The 23,823-nt window shown below is 48.2% G+C and overlaps 7 protein-coding genes across 7 annotated transcripts; 4 read left to right on the plus strand and 3 right to left on the minus strand.

Annotated features, from left to right (window-relative positions):
- Positions 1 to 1,084: 1,084 nt before the first annotated feature.
- BHQ10_006792 (uncharacterized protein) lies at positions 1,085 to 4,646 on the plus strand (the record flags this gene model as incomplete). The annotated part of the gene is made up of 6 exons (XM_040879417.1): positions 1,085 to 1,364; positions 1,419 to 1,539; positions 1,590 to 1,638; positions 1,687 to 2,074; positions 2,134 to 2,831; positions 2,892 to 4,646. 6 exons carry the CDS (start codon positions 1,085 to 1,087, stop codon positions 4,644 to 4,646), a joined length of 3,291 nt encoding a protein of 1,096 aa, XP_040735296.1.
- Positions 4,647 to 5,129: 483 nt separating this feature from the next.
- On the plus strand, positions 5,130 to 6,621 carry BHQ10_006793 (uncharacterized protein; the record flags this gene model as incomplete). The annotated part of the gene is made up of 2 exons (XM_040879418.1): positions 5,130 to 5,527; positions 5,583 to 6,621. 2 exons carry the CDS (start codon positions 5,130 to 5,132, stop codon positions 6,619 to 6,621), a joined length of 1,437 nt encoding a protein of 478 aa, XP_040735297.1.
- A 213-nt stretch (positions 6,622 to 6,834) lies between these two features.
- BHQ10_006794 (uncharacterized protein) lies at positions 6,835 to 10,152 on the minus strand (the record flags this gene model as incomplete). Its single annotated transcript, XM_040879419.1, has 1 exon — positions 6,835 to 10,152. The coding sequence occupies one exon, from the start codon at positions 10,150 to 10,152 to the stop codon at positions 6,835 to 6,837; it is 3,318 nt and encodes a 1,105-aa protein (XP_040735298.1).
- A 1,165-nt stretch (positions 10,153 to 11,317) lies between these two features.
- BHQ10_006795 (uncharacterized protein) lies at positions 11,318 to 12,358 on the plus strand (the record flags this gene model as incomplete). The annotated part of the gene is made up of 1 exon (XM_040879420.1): positions 11,318 to 12,358. One exon carries the CDS (start codon positions 11,318 to 11,320, stop codon positions 12,356 to 12,358), a length of 1,041 nt encoding a protein of 346 aa, XP_040735299.1.
- A 611-nt stretch (positions 12,359 to 12,969) lies between these two features.
- On the minus strand, positions 12,970 to 16,212 carry BHQ10_006796 (uncharacterized protein; the record flags this gene model as incomplete). The annotated part of the gene is made up of 9 exons (XM_040879421.1): positions 12,970 to 13,539; positions 13,597 to 14,033; positions 14,089 to 14,256; positions 14,306 to 15,106; positions 15,162 to 15,494; positions 15,545 to 15,591; positions 15,646 to 15,727; positions 15,793 to 15,889; positions 16,099 to 16,212. 9 exons carry the CDS (start codon positions 16,210 to 16,212, stop codon positions 12,970 to 12,972), a joined length of 2,649 nt encoding a protein of 882 aa, XP_040735300.1.
- Positions 16,213 to 17,487: 1,275 nt separating this feature from the next.
- On the plus strand, positions 17,488 to 18,802 carry BHQ10_006797 (uncharacterized protein; the record flags this gene model as incomplete). The annotated part of the gene is made up of 3 exons (XM_040879422.1): positions 17,488 to 17,675; positions 17,726 to 17,916; positions 17,967 to 18,802. The coding sequence occupies 3 exons, from the start codon at positions 17,488 to 17,490 to the stop codon at positions 18,800 to 18,802; spliced, it is 1,215 nt and encodes a 404-aa protein (XP_040735301.1).
- A 1,809-nt stretch (positions 18,803 to 20,611) lies between these two features.
- On the minus strand, positions 20,612 to 22,139 carry BHQ10_006798 (uncharacterized protein; the record flags this gene model as incomplete). The annotated part of the gene is made up of 4 exons (XM_040879423.1): positions 20,612 to 21,363; positions 21,544 to 21,771; positions 21,831 to 21,995; positions 22,052 to 22,139. 4 exons carry the CDS (start codon positions 22,137 to 22,139, stop codon positions 20,612 to 20,614), a joined length of 1,233 nt encoding a protein of 410 aa, XP_040735302.1.
- Between the last annotated feature and the right edge of the window lie 1,684 nt (positions 22,140 to 23,823).

Raw genomic sequence — 23,823 nt, forward strand, 5'->3', positions numbered from 1 at the left:
GTGCAGGACAGAAGTAGATTGTCAACTATCATTCAATTCATTTACAAGTAGATCAGGGACCAATCGCTTGTTTGTCAAGCTGGGGAGATGCTCAGGCCCCAAGCCACTAGTCAGGAACGGCTCTTGTCTCAAGCTCCCCTCAACCTCATCTCTTTCTTTTACTACCCAATTCTCTTCATATCGTATCATTCCAGACATCGATCCGCATGTCCAATAGTCTGACCTTTAGAGAGCCCCAGGAGAGGTAATCATAATCTGACTTGCGATGTGACATGTATCTTATTGGCAGAGATTGACCTTCATTAAAGCCTTGGCTCTCCAGAGTACTCTCCGAGAGCATTGGMCATTGTGAAATGGCGCCTCAAGTTTGCTGCTGTGGCTCTTGGCGGTGCTGAATTGGCTGGGCTGCTCGATTAGTTCATTTCATTTGGGACTGATCACATTATCGATGCAGCAAATCCCTTGCCCGAACACACGGCGTACTACCTATCACGAACACGCAATCATGCAATTCTCGCTGCATCATTCGATCGGTGCTACAGTATTCCCATCTAAACACTCCGCCGCGACGTACCATGCTCCTTTTCCAGAAGAGCCGATTTGCTATTTGCCAGACCTGACAAATATCGAGCGCTGATGGGTGGTTTTACCCCGGTCCTACACGTCATGTATTTGGACGCTTTCTCCCCTTGCTTGAGATTGGATACATTTGTCCAAGCAGTGCCCCTCCTGGTCGAATGATCTCTGGGACTAATCAATGATAAGTTACCGAGCAAAGCCCATGGCTGGGCTGGACTCTGATGTCGTGCAGGGCATATTGACCTAGTATCATGTGCCTATACTAGTACAATGCACAAATCTTGTGTCGGTCAATTTCGTCCCTTGTCTAAATTTCTTTTGAGTCTGTACGTTACGCATTGAAAGACCTCCCCTTACCCTGGGCCATCGCTTCAGTGAACGTGCCATTTATGGGCTACCGTCTACTTCTTCGTGTATTCTACGTCAAGGATAAGTTTAGGAGTCTCCTATCAACAACCTAGACGCGTTCCATCCGCCTTTACACTGCCCGGTTGCATCTTGCACCATGCATTGTCATCGTGTTTTGAGCATCTGTCTTTGCGTCCTCTTCGGCATTGCTGCAGACGCCGCTGTTCACCGCAGGCAAGATGTTCTCACTACATCAAGCCTACAAAATGCACAGCCCACGAAGCAAACAACCGGTTCTATTTCAACAGCAACAGGCCCTTCAGATACAGATTCGCCAAATGTTTCTGTGACGGCGTCGACGACAATGATAGATATCCATACTGATATATCGAATCCTCAGCCAACATTGGAGCCCACGCTACCGAACACAGTCAATGGTCAGTGAAACCCCATAGCTCGACAAAAAAAGCAACCCATTCTAACCAATTCAGGAACCTTGGATGTCAATGCCCTACCTATTCAGCCTACAATCACACCATCAATAGGCATCACCGGAGTGGTTTTGATGATAACAGGGCTGGCGTATAATATCATTGGGATCAAGAATCAGTGGTAAGTCAACCGCTAGCTTGATATTTTGGGTATAAGCTCATACGGAGTAGGCTTCACGTCTTTTTATCCACTGCTTTTCTTTCGAGTCTTTCAGTTACTGTAAGTGACCCGCTGCTAATGTGCTTGGCCCTACTAATCAACTATCAGGTCCTGATAGAATACGTCATGAGTCCTCCGGTTTCGAATGCTATACAAGGAGCATATTTTGTTGCTGCTTTTCTGACCGGCCTTATTTTCGGCGCATTATCTCTCATTTTCAAGGAGTTGACAGAGGGTCTTGGCTGTTTATTAGGCGGATTCTGCGTTAGCATGTGGCTCCTTTCGCTGAAAAGGGGAGGGCTTTTGGCCGATTCCGATACCAGAGGAGCCTTTATTGGTGCTTTCTGTGTCGCTTTTTATGCTCTATCATTCAGTTCTTACACCAGGCCTTATGGACTGATAGTCTCGACTGCATTTGCCGGTAGCAGCATCGCAGTGCTGGGAATCGATTGTTTCAGTCGAGCAGGATGGAAGGAGTTTTGGCTGTATATCTGGGGTATGCTCAAAAAAACAATTGGCCTGAATCAGATAGGTTGGCTAATTGAATACTTTTAGGACTGAATGATAACCTTTTCCCGTTCGGTACATCGACCTACCCCGTGACTCGAGGTATTCGCGTTGAATTGGCAGTCACTGTTGTTGTCTGTTTGCTTGGATTACTATCCCAATTCAAGCTCTGGAAACTGATCAGGGAGAGACGAAATAAACAAGAAGAGGCGTTAGCGGAAGAAAGGAGAAAGAAAGATGAAGCTGAGGTCGAATTGGGCCGGGCAATCGAGGAGAAGAAAGAGAACGATTTGGTCCGTTGGGAAGCAATATATGGCGATAAAGGCAATCCTACGACAACTCAAACACCTGCTGTAGAGACTCAACCCCAAACAGCGCCAGTGGAATTGGTGGAAGCCCCTGATAACTCGGTGGAAATGGTTGACCTTCCTGCTACGCCTCTTGACATGACAGAGAACCACGGTATAGCCCAGGAGGATAACCAGAAGAGCGATGATGCCGAAAAGGAGGCTACTGCTGAGCAAGACAAAGTCGAAGCATCACAAAATCCTGATGCAGATAGTACCTGTGCGAATGATGAACCCAAAGCGAAAAACCAAGACGAGACAGCAGTTTTATCGGCGCCACATCCTCCGCCTGTGACCCCTCTTCCTTTCCGAGTCCCAAATCCTGGAAGTAGACCTGTTACTGGCGATGGTGATGCACATTCCATTCAAGTTATCATTGACGATATTGATACGGCTTCTGTCAGTACATCAAAAAGACTGTCAGCCGTGTCTCTGCTCAGACGCTTATCACAAAGGCAGAGCGCAAACAAGAGAAGGAGTCGTTTGCAATCAGACTCGGATGAGATGCTTATTCCTATTCCTCCGGCAAGCTCGACATACTCGGATAAGACAATCGAAGATAGTGAGGATGGCTCGGATTTGGGAGATGCCCAAAGCGTGGATATTGACGATTTGGAATTGCCTGACACCGACCGGTTAGACAACGAAAGTAACGACAAGACGTTGCAGGACGCTGCATGCTCAACAGAAACAGCTGTTATAAATCCACCCCCGCCTGTTACTGAAGAAGCTACAAATCCGTTGGACGCCAAGTCTAGTGTAGGTCGACTTGATGACCAAACAGAGAAGGTTCCATCAACGAAAGACACAGCATCGACTAATGGTACAGAAGACACCGGTTTAGGGATAGTGACCGATAAACGTCGACATACTGTTGACGGCGCCACCTGTATTCTTTCAAAATTCGAAGCTCCATCTCTGGTTCAAATGACAGATTCTACTTCAAAGCCCACACAAGCCAATACAAAGGAGGAGAAAGCCGAAATTCTTGTTGCTCCTTTGTCCATTCCGAAATCAAAATCCAGCTCGGGTAAAAAGGAGGATCTCACATCCGATATTGTCAAGAAAATCCCCAGCCACGTCTCCCCCGTTGTCATGTCTTACCGCACAAATGAATGGGCGAAACATTTGTCTCATGCGGATGCTCCTGTMCCCGAGCCACTCGAAAATCTCGCGGATACAGAGCGTCCAATCTCGCCGGAACTAATAGAAGTAGCTGCGCCGTTGAACGTGGAGCAACTGAAACAAACAGCACTGACCGCTTCGCCGCCACCTTTGATTGAGGCAAGTGCATTGCCTCCTCCGGAGGAAGTCGTATATAACACGGCCGAACGATCAACATCAAGCATCTCCGGACAGTCAGCTCGTGTCGTCAGTCCAAGGCAATCAATCTACGAGCAGCCGATAAATGTGAAGACACCACCAACTACATTTTCCCCTGAAGTGGTTACCTCAGAATCGACCCTAACTCTGCCTATTGCGAATCGTTCGCCTGCAAGAATTATACCAAATGGCCTGCGCAGTGTTTCGAGTCCATTGCTAAGCACAGTGGCAGCGCAATCTTCACTTCAGAATCCAGCTCGAAACTCTACTCATGGTCAAGGTACGGAAGGGGAACCATATTCTTTGATGGCGCAACGGGAGAGACTAATCCAGGCACGCCTTTCGTCGGTGTCATTGACGCAAGACGCCTGGGCCCCACGAAACAAGTCGAGACAGTCGCTAGAGGAAGGCTATCGATCACGCCCTGACAGTCAATTGAGCATGGTTGAAGAGGACGATATGCCTTTGACACACCGACGTGCCCTACTGCAGCAAAGAGCCATATCGCCTATCTCGCCTATCTCGCCTATTCTGGGTATGGATACAGATGTACGAAGATCACCAGTCGATATACCCCCTTTAATTGGCGCTCGACTGTCACGAGAATCACGAGAGCTCAGCAAACCCAAGGTATCCACCATGGCTGCATGGCGGGAATCGCTTCAAGAAGACTTATCCAAGCACAAGCCGTTATTGGATGTTGACCATGCTCAAACCGAATTGATGGAACAGCAGCGAAAAGCGCAAATAGCAAGACATCAACGTCTACAAGCGTCCGAGAATCTGCATAATTCGATCGCTGAGCGGATGCGCCGGGGGGATATGCAGGATCTTCATCGTGAAGCGATGCGGCGGATGCAGGCTGCAGCAAATCGGAAAGTAAATAAATAGTCCATGACGAAGATGAAGAGATGACAAAAGTGATGAATTTCGTAGACTTTCGGTCAGTTGACGTCTAGCATGAGAGTATATAATAGTAGTTTAAATAATGTTAATACTATGTTTAATAATCGTTGTATAAGCATTGTATTGATGTATTGTTGATACCACGATCAATACGATCGGGCGATCGTTGTGTGGAGAGAACCACAGTGAAAATACGGGGCTCTGCTAGCGTTGTATGGAGTTGCGTATTGATGATGACGATGAAGATCGCCGAGGTTGTTCTTCCTCATCGTTCTCCTCTTCTTGCAACGCTCCTCATTACCGTTCTGTCGTTGTCTCTTTCCTGCTTTGATTAAGTACCGGGATAATTCTATATACTACGTATATCATGTCCTGACCATTCTCTTATCTATCGTACACTTTTTGTTTTGAACTTTCTCCCCGCATTCGTTGCATGACGTCTGTGCTACTCTCCAGAGCCTAAGCACAATGGCAGACCAACACGCCTCACTCCAATCCGGCGCAAACCTCAACTCCCTTAGCCCAGCGAACTTGCGCCAACGGCCCCTCGGACGAGCAGCTACCTTTGCCGAAGCCAGCCCATCAAAATATCGACGCAACTCCGCAATTTCAGACACCGTTTCCGAGGCACGACAGTCTATTCGCGATTCCACGGATGATTTACTCTTTCCGCGCGCAAAGGCTGCAGCAGTAAATCCTCGTATTGAAACACATCATGATTCGCATTGGCAATCTGCGCCATTGGCGCTGGCATTGTTGCCGGCTGTGGGCGGCATGATTTTCGATAATGGTAGTGCCTTTGTGACGGATGCGACGTTGTTGATTTTGGCGGCTGTTTTTTTAAACTGGTCCGTTAGGTTGCCCTGGTACGTTCTCCCTTACCATGAGTACTTTAGATTTGATGTTGATAAGATATGGAAGGGATTGGTATCGCTCAGCTCAGGAGATTCGTCAGCCGCTTCCGGAACCCTTGCAAAGTGATGATGATGGGACAATAGCCGAGGAGGAAGATGAAGATGACGATGATGACGAAGACAGAGAAGATAAACACAAAAAAACAGAGCGAAAGAAGATCGAACAGGTCAGCCACACAGCCATCAAAGAGCTTCACATCCACGAACTCGTAGCTCTGATATCCTGCTTCGTATTTCCCTTGATCGGTGCATGGCTTCTACACGGTATTCGCGGCGCGCTATCGCGTCCTTCGGAAGGTCTGGTGTCGAATTATAATTTGACTATTTTCCTCCTTGCGGCTGAGATACGCCCCTTTGCGCACTTGTTGCGGATGGTGCAGGGTCGTACGATTTATTTACAGCGCGTGGTAGCCGCAGCTGCCGAGGAGGAGGACGAAGATAGAGAAACTGATCATAACAAGATTCTGGATCTTTCTGCGCGATTGGAGGATCTAGAGGCGCATGTTGCTAATCAAGCTGCGACGACAACAGGGCAAGACTCGAAGCAAACTGCAGGCGAGACGGTGAAACCAGAAATACTCGCACAAATCATTCTCGAAGTTCGACAGAGTATCCAACCCGAACTAGACGCCCTCAACCGTGCAGTACGACGATATGAGAAGAAGACGGCCCTAATGGCATTTCAGACCGAGACACGAATGAATCAACTCGACGCACAAGTTCAGGATGCAATTGCGCTGGCAGCTGCAGCGCAACGATCAGCATCAGATCATCGGCAAAGTTTTGCGTTTGTCTTGCTGGATTGGATGGCTGCTGTTGTGGTTGTGCCGGTCAGAATGTTTATGCAACTCATTTCGTTGCCGGGGAAAGTGGCGTCCATTTGTTTGCAGAATGTTTCGGCTTTTGTAGGACGCGGGAAACGGAGGCGTAGAATTATTAAAGGGAAGCAGGTGCAGAGGTCGTCGATGTCTGATCGGAGGTTTTTGAGTAGTCCTCCGCAAGGTGCTGTTGTTGCCGGGATTCGGCCGGGGAAGAAGGGTTCATGAGACCTCTCTTGGACATCGATTTACTGCTCGGTTATCTCGGTAAATAATGTATATATAGACATATTAAATAATGTACGTATCAAAAGGGAAAACGAAAGGAATCTTATAACACATTGGCGAACAAACAAGTGAACCAAGCCCTTGGATCTCTCAACTCCGGTCATCTTCATTATATCTCCTCTAAATTTCAACACACAGCCCACCCGTTCTACTCTAATCAACCCTTTGTTCCACATTAGGCGTAACAACAGGCTGCAAAAATGCCTCGACGACAAGTCTCTTCCTTTCCTCCCATGCCCGGCGCTCTTTGTCTTTGGAAGGTGCCGGGACAGAAGGCGATATCATCAATCCTGAAAATAAACTCGATAATGTCATTTCTACTTCCTTGCGTCTTTCATCGACTGGGTTGATCAGGGTTGCACCGTGCCCAGAATATTCCTGGCTTGTGTCTCTGTTGGATGAGTCTGTAGAGTTAAGGGTCAAGGTTCGTTTTCGACGGCTGGGAGACGAGATGTTAGGTGTGATTTTCTCCGGCGAGGTTTTCGAGTCGGTAGGTGTTGGGGGTGGCGGTGGTTGGAGCATGGGAGGTAAAGCTGATGGGTCTGATGCTGGGGCGATTTCGTTGATGATTTGATTCAACATGAAGGTCAAAAAAGTGAAGGATACGCTATGGGCTGGGGACGACGCAAGGCTGTCTAGTACCCATGACTGAATGTCTTCAGGAGAACGCCATGGGTCTTTTGATCTCTCGCGCGCTAGCAACTGCTGCTCCATGGTTTTCCATGTTTCGGCTTTGATGATCCCATCATTGAGAGTTTGTAAGAAGAAAACGAGCGTTTCAGCAAGGATTTCTAACCGCGGCAATGAAGATAACTCAGGTGGAAAAATGGTACCCAATGAAGCACCAATATCGAGAGCTTCGCGGACAGCAAATAGTAAAGGTGCTCTCTGGTCAGGATCTTTAAGCGTCCAAGAAGCACGACCAAACGGCCAACTAAGTCCGCCGACTTCATGCAACCAAGGCGGTGTCTCATCTGGAGTGTCCCCCTTGATCATGCTCCACTCAGCGACTGCTTGCTCAGTCAGACGTGAAATCGCTTCTGTAAGACGGAACAACTCCCGAGGAGCTGATAACCGAACAGTGCTCTTAGCCTTTCTAGTCTCTAACGAAGTCGGGAATCCAAGACTGCGAACACCTGCTTCAGGAATGTGTGTCAATTCCTCTAGTGATCGACCAAAGCAGGTCGGTAGCCATCTTCCGTATACTGGAATGAAATGATCCCTGCCTTCTAGCACGCGAAGCACCAGAATATCTTCAATCTTGACTTTGCCTGCGTTCAAGCAGCGCACAAGTTCTAGATCTTTAACATGTACAATCACTTCAGCAACTGCCGAATCTCCCGGTGCGAATGTATATGTCTTTTGGCGCCGTTCCTTCTTATCCTCCGTTCTCTTATCGTCCGACAGCCATTCCACATGGATATCCATCCAAGCTTGCTGTTCACTCCGGGCCTCTTTTGTTTCCAATGTACATTCGCCTATCAAGGCCTTTGACGTGAAATAGAATGTAGCATGTACGCTCCCTGTATTTGCAATCGTCACATTCTTGCTTATCGGGACACCAAACGCTACCCCGCCAAAGTAAATCGCGTTCTGATCGTGAGCTACATCGTGGATCGATTCCACATCCTCTTCCATGTGTGGATCGACAACCACCGTTACTTCAGGCCGTGCTTCATTCTCGGCCCTGTCTAATTCTTTTGCGACCTCTTGATAGACACGCCGCCTCAAGTCTGGAATCACTGCATCATATGTAACTACGAATGCTGCGTCCAAAGGTTTGTGATCAGAGGACATGACACCCTGATGCGAGGTGTAGTGTATTAACTTGACCCTCTCCTCAGAAAGATCTGGCTGTCCTCCGACAATTTCCAAAGCGCGCTGTGAAGCGCGCTCATGAACGTCTGTTGGCTCTTCTTCTCCATCCTCGTCAGGGTTATAATCGAACAAGACGTTTTCATCGTCAGCCGCCTTGTCTATCCCTCGAGTTTGCATCTCTTCATCTTTCTTCCGTGATTTCTCGGCTTCCAAAACTTCTTTCTCGTATTTCTCGCGGTCCGCCTTGGATCTATACAGTATACGATCACACCAACTTGGGCCTCTTTTCTTCTCACTTGTATCAAAAATGGCAACGCTGCCTACATCATACTTGTAAGTGGGCAGGAAGTGAATTTCGCCCTCTCTCCACCCTTCGTGAAATGCTTTCTTCTTCATTTGTTGAGTTCGAAGCTGGTCATGGCTCAGTAAAGAGTTGAGGGTCGTCAAGAGTGATGTTGGATCGTTGATGGGATCTAGAGTTTCCATTATTGTTGTGGGCACGATTGTGGCGTGTGCCGCTTGAGCTCCGGCTTCCAAGCCTTGCAGAGTCTCCGCAGTCAGCGTCAAATTCTCGGCAGTCTGCTCAGCAGTCTGTTTCTGGACTTCTTCGTCAGTGGCTTCAGCTTCCGGATCCACTACTAAGATGGGTGACGGGAGATCGGTGTCCGGTTTCTTTCGGTGCTTGTGCTTTGCATCATATGAATTCTGGGTATGCAACGAGAGCAGACGACGTACATCTTCTCCCGGAATGTCATCTAGACGATAGTTCAAATCACCGAACCAAAAGGCAACGTCCGCATTGGCAATAGTGTCGCTGGGCTCGCCATATAGCTCATTATCAGGGCCAATAGGACTGAACTTGGTACGACTGGCAATCTGCCCGGCATCCCAGTTTCGCCGGTCAAGACTGCCCTTGTCAGAGCCTGCGGCTAGATGACAATTAACAAAGACAAGCTTTGTAGTCTCTCCGAGCACTAGACGCGTTATCGTAGCTCCTTTATTTCCCATGCCCATTATACCTGTGCCTACGGTGGTGGAGCTCACGGACGTAATTGTAGGCGCAACATTGGGCGCAGCGAAGACCAAAAGCAATAGCCCGACTAGCTGCGATTCCGCAACGAGCTGATATCCAGAAGGAAGCGCTTCCTGCACGACGTCTTTCCAACGACTTGAGGGAACCGGGTCGTTAAAAGGACTCAACGTTACAGCTGGTGATGACAGATCGACTATTTCTTGTAGTCCTAGCACATATAGCCCAACCTCATCCGTCAAGTTCTCTGCCAAATTCTCGTGCGCTTGGGCGGCAATGGGCCTTTCAGCGGATGTCGATCTTTTCTGCTTAGCATGTTGGTATTCTCTTCCCTGGTCAGTCATATGGTGTATGATATCCTTCCCTTCAACGAACCAGCTTTCGATATCCTTCTCCGTTCCCGATATGGCAGCGACGTTCCATGTTCCAACCTTGATGCGGATTGTGCGCGGTCGAATATAATGGACTCTACGAGCCCTCACTTCACGGATCAGGCTTGATAGGGAGGAGGTATCCGGCTGAGCAGAATCGTCGGAATGTTGCTGTTCTTCATAGAGAACATTCGCATTTGAGTTCGAATTACTTGAAGTAGACGACCGCCGATCGTCTGTAGATGGCGCCATTTTGCGAGCTTTTTATCGTTGTTTGCTTGAATGAAGCTGTGTCCGCAAGCTATCCGGGGTCATCGAGCGACCCCTCTTATGCCGTGTGCCACCTTTGTCAATCATCTACCATAAACCCAAATATCGCCTGCGTGTATATTCGCCGTACTAAGAGGGCGAAGTCGTCGGCTGGAGCTGTTTACAGGCAACAGCCATAGCCGTAGGCGACGAGGTTGAACGAGACAAGCCAGACAAGACGAGGCAGGCGGGGTTGATTGTCTCTCAGAGAGTCGGGCGAGAATCTAGACGCCGCTCGTGTGGCTGATGGGCATGACGGAGGCGTGAGGAATGAGGGGGGTTTTTACAGGCGATGGCGAGATTGGAGAGACTGTCAGTCTGCCTTGCGTATTGACTCGCTGATAAGCTCAGCAATCAGTTAAGGTTCAACAGCCGATCGGAACTTCGAGCACCCAAGGATGGCGTTGGTGTCGTCTGACCCAACCTCCCCTCGACAAGAGGACTGGGGACAATCAGGAGCGGTCGAGTCACTTACGAGAGGATGAAATGAAGTCGCCCAGGAACCATGTTCAAAAACCATGCATTTCTTCAGCCGTCAGCTTCAGTTCTGCAGCACTAACAAGCAGCTAGGGTGAGCGGCGCTCATGAATGGCTGGCGATCGCAGGCGGGCTGGTTTGGTCTGCCTCGGGAAATATTCCAGACCAGTGGAGGTGGTTCCAGTGTTATGCTTTCAGAAAGCGGTCTCTGGTAGTATTCCGATCCTTGTAGGTTACAAGCTGAGTGGTTGTGGCCAGAACTTAAGTACCCAGAGTAGAGGGGAGACACATTTTGAGCCCCCGTAATAAGGCTCCAAGGCTCTGTTCAGGCGACAACTCAGAACAGCTTATCAACAGCTTGTTGCCCAAATTACTGCAAAAATTTAAAGCTTGCTTATTTTTTAAAATAACAGAGAATGCAAATTCTTTTTGGCATATTGACAGCTCCTTCATGCAAATCACATGTTCTATATACTAATTTGGAGCTTCCGGCCCGGTGGACAACTCCATTTCAACCTCAACAACCCCTCGTCTTCTTCCGCTGCGTCGCAAGGACCACACACTACAATCGCGGTGTATACAATACTCGAATAGCAATACTTCGCAATTCTTGAACGCATTTGCATACACCATGAACCCTCGTAAGGGGCGAGGCGGTCGAGCAAACAACCACAATTACCACCAGAACCAGAACCAGAACCACAATAACAACCACCTCACGAATTTCATAAACTACAACCACAACGCACAATACCTCGCACAATTCCCCATGGCCCTCCCTCAACAGATACCCATCACCAACTACGACTCCATGGATAACGTATATTACTACTCCGACACCCCCCAAGACCCGCTACCACCACCCACCGCAGCAACACAAGAACCATCCAAAACCAACGAAGAACTCAACATCTCCGTCCTCCGCCGCCACAACCCTGCCGTCACATCCATCCTCTCCCTCGCGCCCTACGTGGTCGTCTACACATTTAACCCGGCGACCCAACAATGGGAAAAGAACGGCATCGAAGGCACAATGTTCATCTGTCAATTAACCCAGGGCTCCCTTGGGGAAGAACGATATAGCGTCTTTGTGCTCAACCGGCGCGGGCTAAACAATTTCGACATCTTGTTGACGGATGGCGAAAATGTGCAGATTACGGATGAGTTTGTGATACTCAAATCGGAAAAGAAGGAAGAGGAAGAAGGAGAAGGAGGAGGATCGGATGAGATTATAGGGTTGTGGATATTTTCGGAGCCGCCACCCAATTCGACGGCGGAGACGAGGAAAATTAATGCGGAGGTTATCAAGGAGTGTGCCACGCATGCGGGAAGGAGTTTGGAGTTGGCGAAGGAGAGTCTGGCTGCGCAGCAGCAGCAGCAGAGTGTGCCGATGGGAAGGCAGATTTCGTTGAAGGAGTTGTTTGGGCAGCAGCGTGCTCAAGATGATGGGTTCAGCCAGCCTAATACAGGTGCTGGTGGTGTTGACATGGCTGCAGAAGCGGATATGATGAATGGAGGAGGTATGAACTGGAGCTATAATCCGGTCGTGCAAGCGCCCATAGTACCCTCGCCGGGACAATTACCATCTGCTGCAGCACAGGCGATGAACCAGCCTGGGCCAAATGTACTGACGGATCTGTTCCGCAGAGCGGGGTTGGTCAATCAGAACTGACATTGCGTATTACCATCATTACTTGAGTGTATTGTTAAGATATCAGATAATGAGATATGAGATACCCTTTCCGAGTATTACTGACATACTAAAATCATTAATAACTCCAGACTGGAGTATAGTATTCACATCTGTGACTATTCTGGTAATATGACGATAGTGAAATCTCCTATCCTTAAGAGATCGATCCTCCTGGGAATGGAACCTCTTCGACAAAAGGAGAAAAAAGCATTAAAAGACCGCCGGTCATTGAAAAAACACATCCGTATAATACCCAGCAGACCAACGCCATGAATGCTGCTTGCTACTTGCCCAGCTTGCACCAAGGAACAACAAGACTATAAAAGAGGAGAAACGATCAAGGTATAAGAAACCCCCCAAAACCTCAATAACAGCTGCAAGCATATGATGAGAAAAAAAATCCCAGGCCCATCCCATATATGGTAAACAGAACGCACACTCAATAAATGCATACATTTTCCATACTTCGTTTGGTATCTTTGATGATTTGATGAGCCCTGTCCAGTCCGGTCAATGCGAATGAAACAATAAACACAACCCAACTCCAGTGATTCTATTGCATAAACATGAAGCCGAGAAAGTTGAAGGTATCAGGAACTTTGAGTTGCAGTTTCGCCTTCATTCGTCTCTTTGTGTTCTTCGCTGGTAGACGCTTGTTCGTCAAACTCGCTGAGTTGAATTGCCTCGGCTTCAACGGTGACGTGTGATTTCAACGCTGAGCTGAGATTGATAGCGATTTTCTTCGGGGCTGCATTTGTCGGGGTGGATACTTCGTTCTTGACAGAACTCTTGAGATTGCGATCAACCGAGTTCTGCCGACGGCGGAAATACGTTGATGCAGTAGAACTGGCGCTGGAACTGCGACGCTTAGGTCCGTTTTGAGCGAGCCGGCCCAGCTCATCTTCATCATCTTCATTGCGGCGACGTTTCTCGGAAAGTCTTTCGGGCGGATGCTGAGATGTGGTGGATGTTGTTGGTGATGTGTTGTTTTCTACGAGAACACGTTCAGGTAGCTCGATTTCTTGCTTGTCAGAAACAGTCGTTTCCGACTTCGCATCCATGACGTCTTCGTCGTCATCATCAGGATAATCCACCAGTCTAATGTGTGATGGTGTTTGACCGACGATAGCCAATCCTTCCTGTCGGGTGTCAGATGGCCACTGCACATTGGAAAATTTAGTAAAATGTATTATAAAAGAGTGAATATTGATATGTACCTCTTCCTCGTCGTCCGAGGTGTTAAAATACTCCTCCTCGGCAGCATCCATTTCGCGCACACCTTGCCAGCGCTGACCGTTGAGTACGCCACGCTGTGACGGTGGGATTTCCTCCTGGCTGAACAGCGTGGCATCAGCTTCGAGTCCATATCCTTGCAATTCATCGTAGCGCTGTATCAGCTTTTCGAATATGTCGACATATGTGATGGCCTTTAGTTTTTCGCGATATTTCTCGACTACATGGGTAATGATAGGCTTGATATTATCGCGCTTGATGAATTCGAACAACTCGAGGCATGCCGAATTCAGCAAATTGTCACGAGGCATTGTTTCATGAACGATATCAAGAATGAGTCCAAAGGTATTGTTGTGTGTTAGTTGCGCGAGGTAGAAAGTATCTTGGAGGCTGACGAGAGTACGGAAGAATTTCAAAGCCGCTGCAGCCACGTTAGTATGTAAAGTGTCATAAAGCATCTCGGACGGCAGACTCACTAAGCTTCAAGTGTTTTTGCGGTACAGTCAAAAGCTGCGCCACACGGGGAGTAAGGTTGTCTGAATGAATGAAATTACGACTCCTGAACAGGTGTTGTCGAACGAAGAAAGTCAAAATGTCTACTAAGTGGGCGTAAAGAGTAACCTCCTGGAAAGTCAAGTCGGCAACTTAGAATGTCAGTACAGAAACAAATCAAGAAACGGAGAAGGTCCATACCATTAGCACGACCTTCCAGCTGTTTTAAAGGAGTAAAAAGTCGTTTGGCAGATTCATCAAAGTGGATTTGTACAAAAGCATCAGGAAGATGTGCTGAGCGAGCCTTGCCGGATAAATCATTACCAGCTCTGTTCATAGGATCATGTATAGCTATTTGTGGATCGAGTAGAACCTTGATAGCGTCGGCGAGTTGATTCTTGACTCCAAGATCCTGTTCCGTATGCAACAAGTCGATCAAGGTATCGGTGAGCGGCGTTTTCTTCTCGTTGATCGCCTTCAGCATATATCCGCGCATCATTATAGGGTCATGATCTAATAGTGCGACGAGAATATCGATACCCGTCGTGCGCATTGGCGGTTTAGGATGTTTGACGGCAAATGCGATGACCGGAAACAGGCCGTGGCCGATAAACTGGGAAAACAAGGTGGCACGCGCAGGCGCTTGTAGATTCTTCGCAATCGAGGCGCATTGGTGAATGAAACAAACAGCGTCATCTTTGCGTCTTTGGTCTATATTGCGTGGATCAAATATCGCGAACAGTTCCTTTAGAAATTGAGCATTGGTTTGAATATGGTTGATAATATCGACTTGGTTGAAGAAGATCAGCGAGTTCAAGACCGAAAACGTGGGGTCATCGAGGATGCGCGCAAGGACAACGTCTTTGAGGTATTGCAATCGCCATGTCTGTCTGATCTTTTTTTGAATGACGGGATCTTTCATAGGAACCACTTCTCTGTATCTGGACTGGTCTTGGAGATATTGCCGATGGTTGGCTTTGTGTGTAGGAAAGTCAGGGTCATCTAGTCACCGCCAGTCAGTTTCTTGAGCTTGAGCAAGGAAGTGATATGCGCTCACATTCTAAGGCACCAACCACACCGATGATGATTCCATCTGTAACTACGTGTTCTATGATGATATTGTCATTCAGTAGAATGAGAGACTTCATGATGTTGCACAAGCGGTGGAGGTCAGGTAGACTCTCCATATCCTCGGCATCCGACACTAATGGTATCAATTTGTCGATGTAGTTATCGCTGAGAACGAACTTTCCGAGCGCATCGCGACCGACCTGTGACAGACTAGCGGCGCGAACTGCAGCTTCGATCTCGGGAAGATTTCCGAGGGTGGGCGGCGGAAGCATAATAGGTTGATGGTAGGCCTCGATTGCCTCGTCTGAAAGGGCATCATCTAAGCGTTGTCAGTATTACGACGATGCGAACCGATCGAATAGAACTAACCCCCAGCCAAAGCGATCAGGTGATCCCTGACACTACTGACATATTCCCTAAACAAAATCCGGTCAGAACATAATCGATTTCGTTGGCGCATGGGTACGAACCATATTGCAGCGCATCCGTCGGCCTCCTGAAAGCTAAGCGCCATATCGGTTCCATTGGTCTCGGTCCAAACAATGAGGGTATCTGGTTGGGACAACGTCAGAATAAGCACTGTCGTGCGTCAAAGAAACACGTCAAAATCGTCGCACCTTGTTGCTTCTGATAGCCTTCCTCTTTTCCGATCGTCGTGTTCAGCAGGCAGCGACCCTTTTCATCCTCCGACTCGACGTATATCCGGGGCATGTCCTAATACCAGACGATGGATCAGCCGATGCATTTTTGAAAATCAGCGCAACCGGCATGAGAAAATGAAATCAATCGACGCGAATAACAAGAACACCGAAACGACAAAGAAGAAGTTGCGCCAGCGACGCAACGCAACGATGAATAGTGTGGCAGCCGGTCGCGCGATCACCGGCTTGGCGGATGTCGACGATGGCGTCAGAAAGGCTTACCTCGACAATCGCGCCCGTACAGAAGCCCGTTCCACGGTCAAACCAGTCATTATCTCGTAATTCGTAGACTTTTACACGTTTCCGGTCCTGGGGTAGCTTTATCGCCAGCGCCATGTCGACCGAGAGTGACAGGTGGCGTCCTGTCACTCCGGTACAGCTCTGCGCGAGTTGTCCGGGGAAGATGAGCGATGCCAGAGAAGGGGTGGCTAGTCGTGAGTGAGTGAATTTGTTCAGAAAGCAGTTCGAGGTTGGATTCAAAGGATCTCCGTTAAAGCGCAAACAGTAGCGAAAGGTCGAGAGGCCGTCGTCGGATGAATGTCGAGATGAAGTAGTAGATAGAGATAAGTGAGGAAGTTGAGTTTTGCGTTGCCGGGAAATCTCGTGGCGGCTAGTCTAGTCCGACGTATGGAGAGGCCCAGAGAGGGGACCGGGAGATCAGGCCAGGGCACAGCTCGGCGCCTAGAACATCTAATAACTTTGATAATGTTATTGTTGTATTTAGTGTCTTGATGATTATCTCGTTTTGGGATAATAATTATTTACTACTTGTTACTGCATATGGTATACATCAATGAGGAAACACTCTAGAAGCAGAGTGGAAACCACACGCGACTGCTGACTAGGGTACACCAAGTCTATGTATGTCTGGAGTAGCATGTCTATTGTTATGACGCGGGGAAGCAAGGCGACCCGATCAATGAAGAATGAGGCTGGACTGGCTGTGGTTCCGCACTGGCAGTCATGCAGAGACGGACTTCTCCATACATTGTGGGCTGTGACTGTGACCACATGAACTTGACATGGACATGACATTGGCATTGACAACTAGCATGGAAGCACGACTGTGGGGAAGAGAAGACAAAAAGAAAGGATGACAGCCACGGTGGAGTCTCGAGTAGGATGATTAGCATTGACACGCCAACGCGACCGTTCATTGTCGCAAGCCAACATTCCTGGGGTCATGAATTGAGTCTTGAGTCAACGGCGGTGATATGCTGATCGGCATGCTGCCGTGCCCAAGGGGATTGGCACATTCGATGACTTGACGTCCAACGAGACGCCGAGACGGAAGGCTTCCTGTATGAGTTGCATAAGAGTCAAATCAACACGATAGCATCTCTTTAAGAGTGTATCTGGAAAAATGGCAAGGATGAAAGATGAAAGAAGTTAATGAAGTGGGGATACAAGAATTAAGCTTGACGATCTCACATGACTCGGCCAAGGCATCCAGGCAGCGGCGGCTTTCCCGCCTGATCGCCGCTGCTGATTGGGCGCTGATACCCCGCCACGTCACTTTCCTTCACCAACTCCATTCATCTTGAGGGTGAACGACCTGCGAGGTCCACTCCACTTCTAACCCAGAGGATTCTCAGATGACGAGGTAACCATATGGCCGACTCCGAGCCACTGATTACCGCTCGCGAGAATCTGGGCCACGTTCCCGAAAGTCAATATGACGCTCTTCTCGGTCAAGAGCATATCGATAAGAGCGACGAGGAACTAGTCGCCGACAGCAAGCGCAAGGGTCTGCTTACGTCTCTACGCACCAGGGATTTTTGGACTGTTCTGGTACTTGGGTATGTCATTTTCTACGGCACGGAAACGAACCTATCTGACAAGACAATAGACAAGCATTGGCTATCCTTAACACGTCCAGTAGTACCTTCACATCTCTGCTCGAAGCACAGGGTACATCGATACCGGCCTTTCAGACCTTCTTCAACTACGCCCTGCTAAACATTATATTCACTTCATATACGATCTATAAATATGGGTTCAAACGCTGGGGGCAGGTTGCCCGGAATGACGGGTGGAAGTGTATGTCGCCATCTCCACTTCTGAACAGGCCATTCATCTGACCTGTTTAGATATACTATTCGCCTTTTGCGACGTCGAAGGAAATTACTTTATCGTTCTAGCATATCGATATACCACTATTCTTAGCGCACAGCTGATCAACTTCTGGGCCATCGTGGTGGTTGTCACTCTCTCCTTTCTAATATTACACGTCCGCTATCACCATATGCAACTATTAGGCATAGCAATCTGCATCGGGGGCATGGGCATATTACTCGCATCGGACCACATCACCGGAAGCCTCGCAGAAGGCGCGAAGGCCCTGGATGCCGTCAAGGGTGATCTCTTCGCCCTCCTCGCCGCCACATTCTACGGCTTCTCCAACATCGTCGAAGAATACTTTGTTAGCAAAAGACCCATGTACGAAGTGGTTGGACAACTCGCGTTTTGGGCGACACTCATCAACGGCGTTCAAGCCACGATTTTTGATCGCTCGTCCTTTGAAAAAGCAACCTGGAATGGGCCGGTGGTTGGGTATTTGCTTGGATATACCATCTGTCTAGCCAGCTTCTACACCACGGCACCTCTCATCTACCGCCTGGCCTCGGCCGCGTTTATGAATATCTCCATGCTAACGGGTAATTTCTGGGGCGTGCTGATTGGCGTGTTTGTGCTCAAGTTACGCATCCATTGGCTGTACCCGATCGCATTCGTCTTGATTCTCCTGGGCCAGTTCGTGTATTATCTCGGCCAACGACGGGGGAGCGCTTTGGGGGAGGCGAGGAAACCGTGGCTGGGCAGGAATCAGGAACAGGGTGTATCGGGGATATTTACGGCGAGGCGGAGGATTGACAGGGCTCAGCATGCTGTTGGTGTTTCTGTTTGGCAGGATGAGCGGGATGATTAGACGCCCAGTAGAATTTTCAATATCAACCCACTTTCATTGTTTTGACTCTCATGCAAACGTTATCTAACGAGCTCGGAATGTCGTCGAATGATATTTCCAACACGGGGTTATCTGCTCCCCATCCTCAGCTTTTTGGTATTTGGGTTTTCCGCTTGTCCTGGTCAGGACCCCAGCAGATTTTTCCATAGCTAACGAACTTCAGTGATTTTATCCTCATGCGAACTCTGCCGGGCGCCGCAGAAATATTGTCATGTGATAACGACATGGAATTGACAGATGAATTCTTACCCGCCCATCCCTTTGCTCCTCGAAGACACCTCAACACCCTCTGTTTTTTCGAGTATTGTCTACATCTTACTTCCCTAATCTCTGGAATTCTACACTCTGAATCGTGGCACTTCTTCGTATCCCCATTTCTACGCCTCTATGTCTGTCCCTCGTGGTCTTTGCTGTGAGATCATTTACCCTGGTATATGTTAGTACCTCTTCGTTGCTTTCTGTGAAGATTGCGTGGTTATTCGTAGTGACGATTCTATCATCAGAAAGGTACACCTCCTGAGGTGGATCGTTTCTAGCCGCTTTATGTTCCATAGAATTCTGTATGAAAGACCGTAACATAGGGATGAAGAGAAAGGGCAAGTTACTAGGCCCTGAGACTTCTCTAATAGCTTTATATGTGCTTGCTGGGAGCTAGCACGTGATATGAAGGGCTTACACCCTCCCAAGATATTCATAGCCGAACATTGCTATTCATTTACATCAATTCCCTCGATCTAATTGATCCCCGTGCACCAAAGTGGCGTACACTAAGACCAAGTAAGTGCTGTCATCGCAATGCACACTGCACTATAAAATGCAAGTCATGAACTCTTCTCTATGGCAATATGCATCATGACATAGTCTGTTTCAACAATACTCCAAATAGTTGATGCACCATGTCATCATGGCTTTCTTTATCGATCCGTCTGCATGTATTCTGATTCACAGTGGAGGGTGGACATGACTCGCGCTTGTTCCCTTTGAGGAAGTAAACAATATTAATATACCTTGGTAGACATATTTGACAAAATGACATATGATAGTGTATCTGCTCCTAATTCAGACTGTATCTCCTTTATGGCCAAAGAGTTGATAACCAAATAGGGTAATAATTTGTGCACAAGAAACCAGATATGGCACGATTGATAGTATAAGGGGAAAGTGTTATAAAACAAGAAAATTAAATCTGTACCAACAAGACAAACATAACAACCGAATGACAGAAAGTAGCAGATGAAGAAGAAACCTATTCCATGCAGCAGGTCCGCAGTCATCAAAACGCTCAGAAGCTCAAAGCATGGTGAGACTCCCAAAATGAGAAAGAAAATATATAACCAGACGGGCGACAACAAAACCAGATGCATCAGATAGAAAACTCCTTCAAAAAACGAAAAACCAACGGAAATACCCAAGAGCCCCCCTCTTTGCCAGCCAGTCAGTAAAAACAATAGACAAGAATTATCCCAACCATTTGCAAAAAGCATGCCGTGTGCTCCAATGACCTTGCCATAAATCAACCAATTTCCAAGAACCGGAGAAATTCAAAACACACCAACTGAAACATTAAGGAACAAACGATGTCCCTTCCTTGACTTCTCACATAATATGTACGATCGCTTTTGTCGCCCCCAAGAAATGACACGAATCTTGCCCATTAAATCCATTAATGCCACCACTCACAACGCCAGGGTGCTTTGAATACACGGCAGGTACCAGAATCCGAGAGAGATAGGAAATAAAAAAGAAAAAGGGTCGAATGCTGAAAATAGCTTAGCCCCAAACAGAGGCTTGTACTCCGAGGTTCTTGCCCCAGACGCCGCTGTTGCTGCCCCATCCAGACGAGAAGGCGCTCTCTTTCGTGGTAGGGTTGGACGCCGAAGAGTTGGACCGCTCATTTGCGGTGTTGGCACTCTCGTTTGGCGCAAAGCCAAAGCCTAGTGGTGAAGGCAGAGGCGTAGTGGATCGCTTGTTCAAAGCAGGGTTTTGAGCCTGGCTAACTGCCGGCTGAGATGGACGAGAGCCGATCGGTCCAACAGACCCCAAGTGGCCGGTGGACTTGGAAGACAGCTGTCGAGACGACGGCGAGTCCGCGCCTCCGGGAGAAGAGTTCGAGGTACTTGGCTGCTCGACATTGACGTTCTCATACAGGCCATACGAATTGGCGCCGGTGTTGGGAGATGTGGTGCTATTAGCACGAGGAGACTGGCGGCCAGTTGCAGGGTTCGGTCCATTACCCTGGCCCAATCCCTCGGGTTGTGACTGGCCCATGCCAAACGGGTCAACTGCTCGAGGAGACGATCCACGGACACCACCGCTGACAGATGGGGTGCCGCTATTCGTGTTGTCGGCGCGAGAGCTGTGGGCATCCTCACCCAAGGAACCTGGTGCGAAAAAGGCTGGACTTTCATTTCCATACAGAGCGCGATGTTGGCGTGCAATCAATTCGCGGCGACTTTCCTCGCTCATTGCAGCGGGACTCAGAGAGCGGTCGGATTTGTTTCCGGACATCTCGGCAAGAAGGCCTTTGAAAAAAGAAGAAAAGTGTTAAAATTTTGTAAAGTACAGAAGAAAATGACCAGAGAATGAAAGCTTCGCTACGCCAAAGAAGAGAAAAGGGACATCGACCAAATAAGCAGACAAGGAATAAAAGGGCGTAGGAAGTGCACAGTGACGAGAATAGGAAGGTAGCGATCATCACATACTTCGGTTGTATTGTTGCTCCTGATGGTAGTTACGGAGCTCCCGTTCACGTTGTGCGGCCATTCGGCGTTTGGCCTGCAGCATCTGTTCTGTCTCCGACTGACGACCCTGGAAGCGCTGAGAAGCATAGAATCCCTGAAGCGCGGATCCGGGGTGACCGCGAGTCTGATCAAATTCGCTAACCGAGTGGTGTCGCTGGGGTGGCATGCCTCCGGCGGAAATTCGAGGGTCTATATAGAGCGAGCGATTAGATGTTGGTTAATATCACGAATCGACCTTTAAGGCATACCGTATTCTGGAAAGTGGCGTCCCATCATCATCATCGGCATCGATTCTCTTCGGGGACCGTTGAAGAGCTTTCCACTTTTAACCAAGTTATCAATTGCGCGGTCTACCTCGTCGAACTGCGAAGAAAATGCGGACGATTCATCTCTTTGAGAGACCGAGCTGGTTCCTGAGAGCGGAAGACTGTAAGCTTCATGGTTGCTAATTGGAAGCACGACTGCTTACCTGAGCGAGACGGAGGAACGGGCTGTTCCCATGAAGCCTGACGAGCAGGAGCTTGCCAGCCCTGTGGTTCATAGTATGAGGTCGACATTACTCTGACAAACGTGCGAAATGATAAAAAGTGCGGACGGAGATGACGCAAACAATCACGGAGAACAGTGAAATTTATAGGCAGCCGATCCGTTCGCGAGTCTTGATAGGCCTATTTGATAATCTGGATAATCATCACAAAAGTCAGCCAAATGTTCTTCCAACCTAAGAATTGAATTGATGCTCATTTTCTTCGAATGAAGGTGAACAACACAGTGGTCCCGGAGCGATCGACGACGGATGGCAACGATGACAGTGATGACATAGGTATGTGTGCGTGGCTAAAAAAGTTCTATTCTTTTCCCCTTTCTAGATGGATCCTCCTTTTTCTCTGCCAATATCATTCCATTCCTCGTCGACTTGCCTTCGGCGCACGGCGCACCCGCTTGCCGAGAACGAAGAAAAAATAAAAAGGAGGCAGAAATAAGACGAAGCAAAACCAGATAAGACGTCGCAAGGGTTTATAATAGTGTGGACAGAGAAATGGCAACCGTTGAGTTGTTCAATATCGCACTTACACCAAATAGAATGCTGACCCGAACCGTGGAAAATTTTCGAAATTCCCCTACCACGACAGACGTTCGGGGTAGTGCGCCGGACGGAATTCTCGACGGGTAGACCGGGGGGAGAGTAGGAGAAAGAAAAGAGAGGGAAGGAGGATAAAAAAGGCAAAGGAGGGGAAGAAATAAGAATAAACAGGGAATTCTCACTCAAGGCTGAGGAGAGAAGAGAAGAGAAGAGGGGGGAGCGAACGGAGTGGTGGTTTGGTTAGGTTTGGGTGTGGTAAGGAGGAAAGAGACAGAATTTGTTTAGCCGCGGAGAGAGACGGAGCACTGTAATTAATTACCACCTAATAGTCTTTCCTTAAGAGGCTTACCCTGGGGCGTCTACATGCTACATAGTACGAGGTTAAGTTGGTTAACAACTTTTTCGCTCGCACGTCTCCAGTATCGGTCATTTGACGTGCTGAAATTATTGCAGTTCTGAACGGAGAATTTCAATTGTACTCGTTGCGAGAGAATGCATGTGTTTGTACCATATACATACGTATAATTACCACGTAGTATAAGTAACCCATGACCTCGCGTGGTACGAAACTGGATCCTGTAACTACACCAACTGCATCTCGGTGAAGTGGAATGTTTCTACGCTGCACTGAGTGCACTCACGGTGCTCAGTGTCTCCTATTCCTTCGACGGCCCATGCAGTGGGGAGTAAGAGGATGCAGCCCCGTTTTGGAGTGGAGTTGTGTTTAATTTGTTCAGTTGTAGTACTGTAGTAGTAATTCCTGGCATTTGATGCGCTTCGCTTACCTGAAATTTGTATCTGTGAACAAGAAGCATCCAGGAAGTACATAGCCAGATACTCGAGTATTCTTAACATAAGAAGCAAGTGTCAGGTTTGCGGACCAGATCTAAGAATATCCGAATGATACGTTGAAATTTTGAGATTGCAACCACCAAGCCGGGAAAAAACCCCGTCATCAAAGCTCGCGAACATGTCTCGACTGTAGACGTACGTGTCCAACGATGATGAATACATCCCTAGGTAGGCGTTTAATGGATGAAACGATGCTAATTAGCGTCGTTCCATCCATCTCCAGAAAAGAATCAATCCTCAGTGACGGCGATTATTCCATACAATCTGACGATGTCCAAGTTGGCCCGTGGGTATTGATCCATTAC

Source organism: Talaromyces amestolkiae (genome assembly GCF_001896365.1).
Source record: "Talaromyces amestolkiae strain CIB chromosome Unknown scaffold13.1, whole genome shotgun sequence".
Lineage (NCBI taxonomy): Eukaryota > Fungi > Ascomycota > Eurotiomycetes > Eurotiales > Trichocomaceae > Talaromyces > Talaromyces amestolkiae.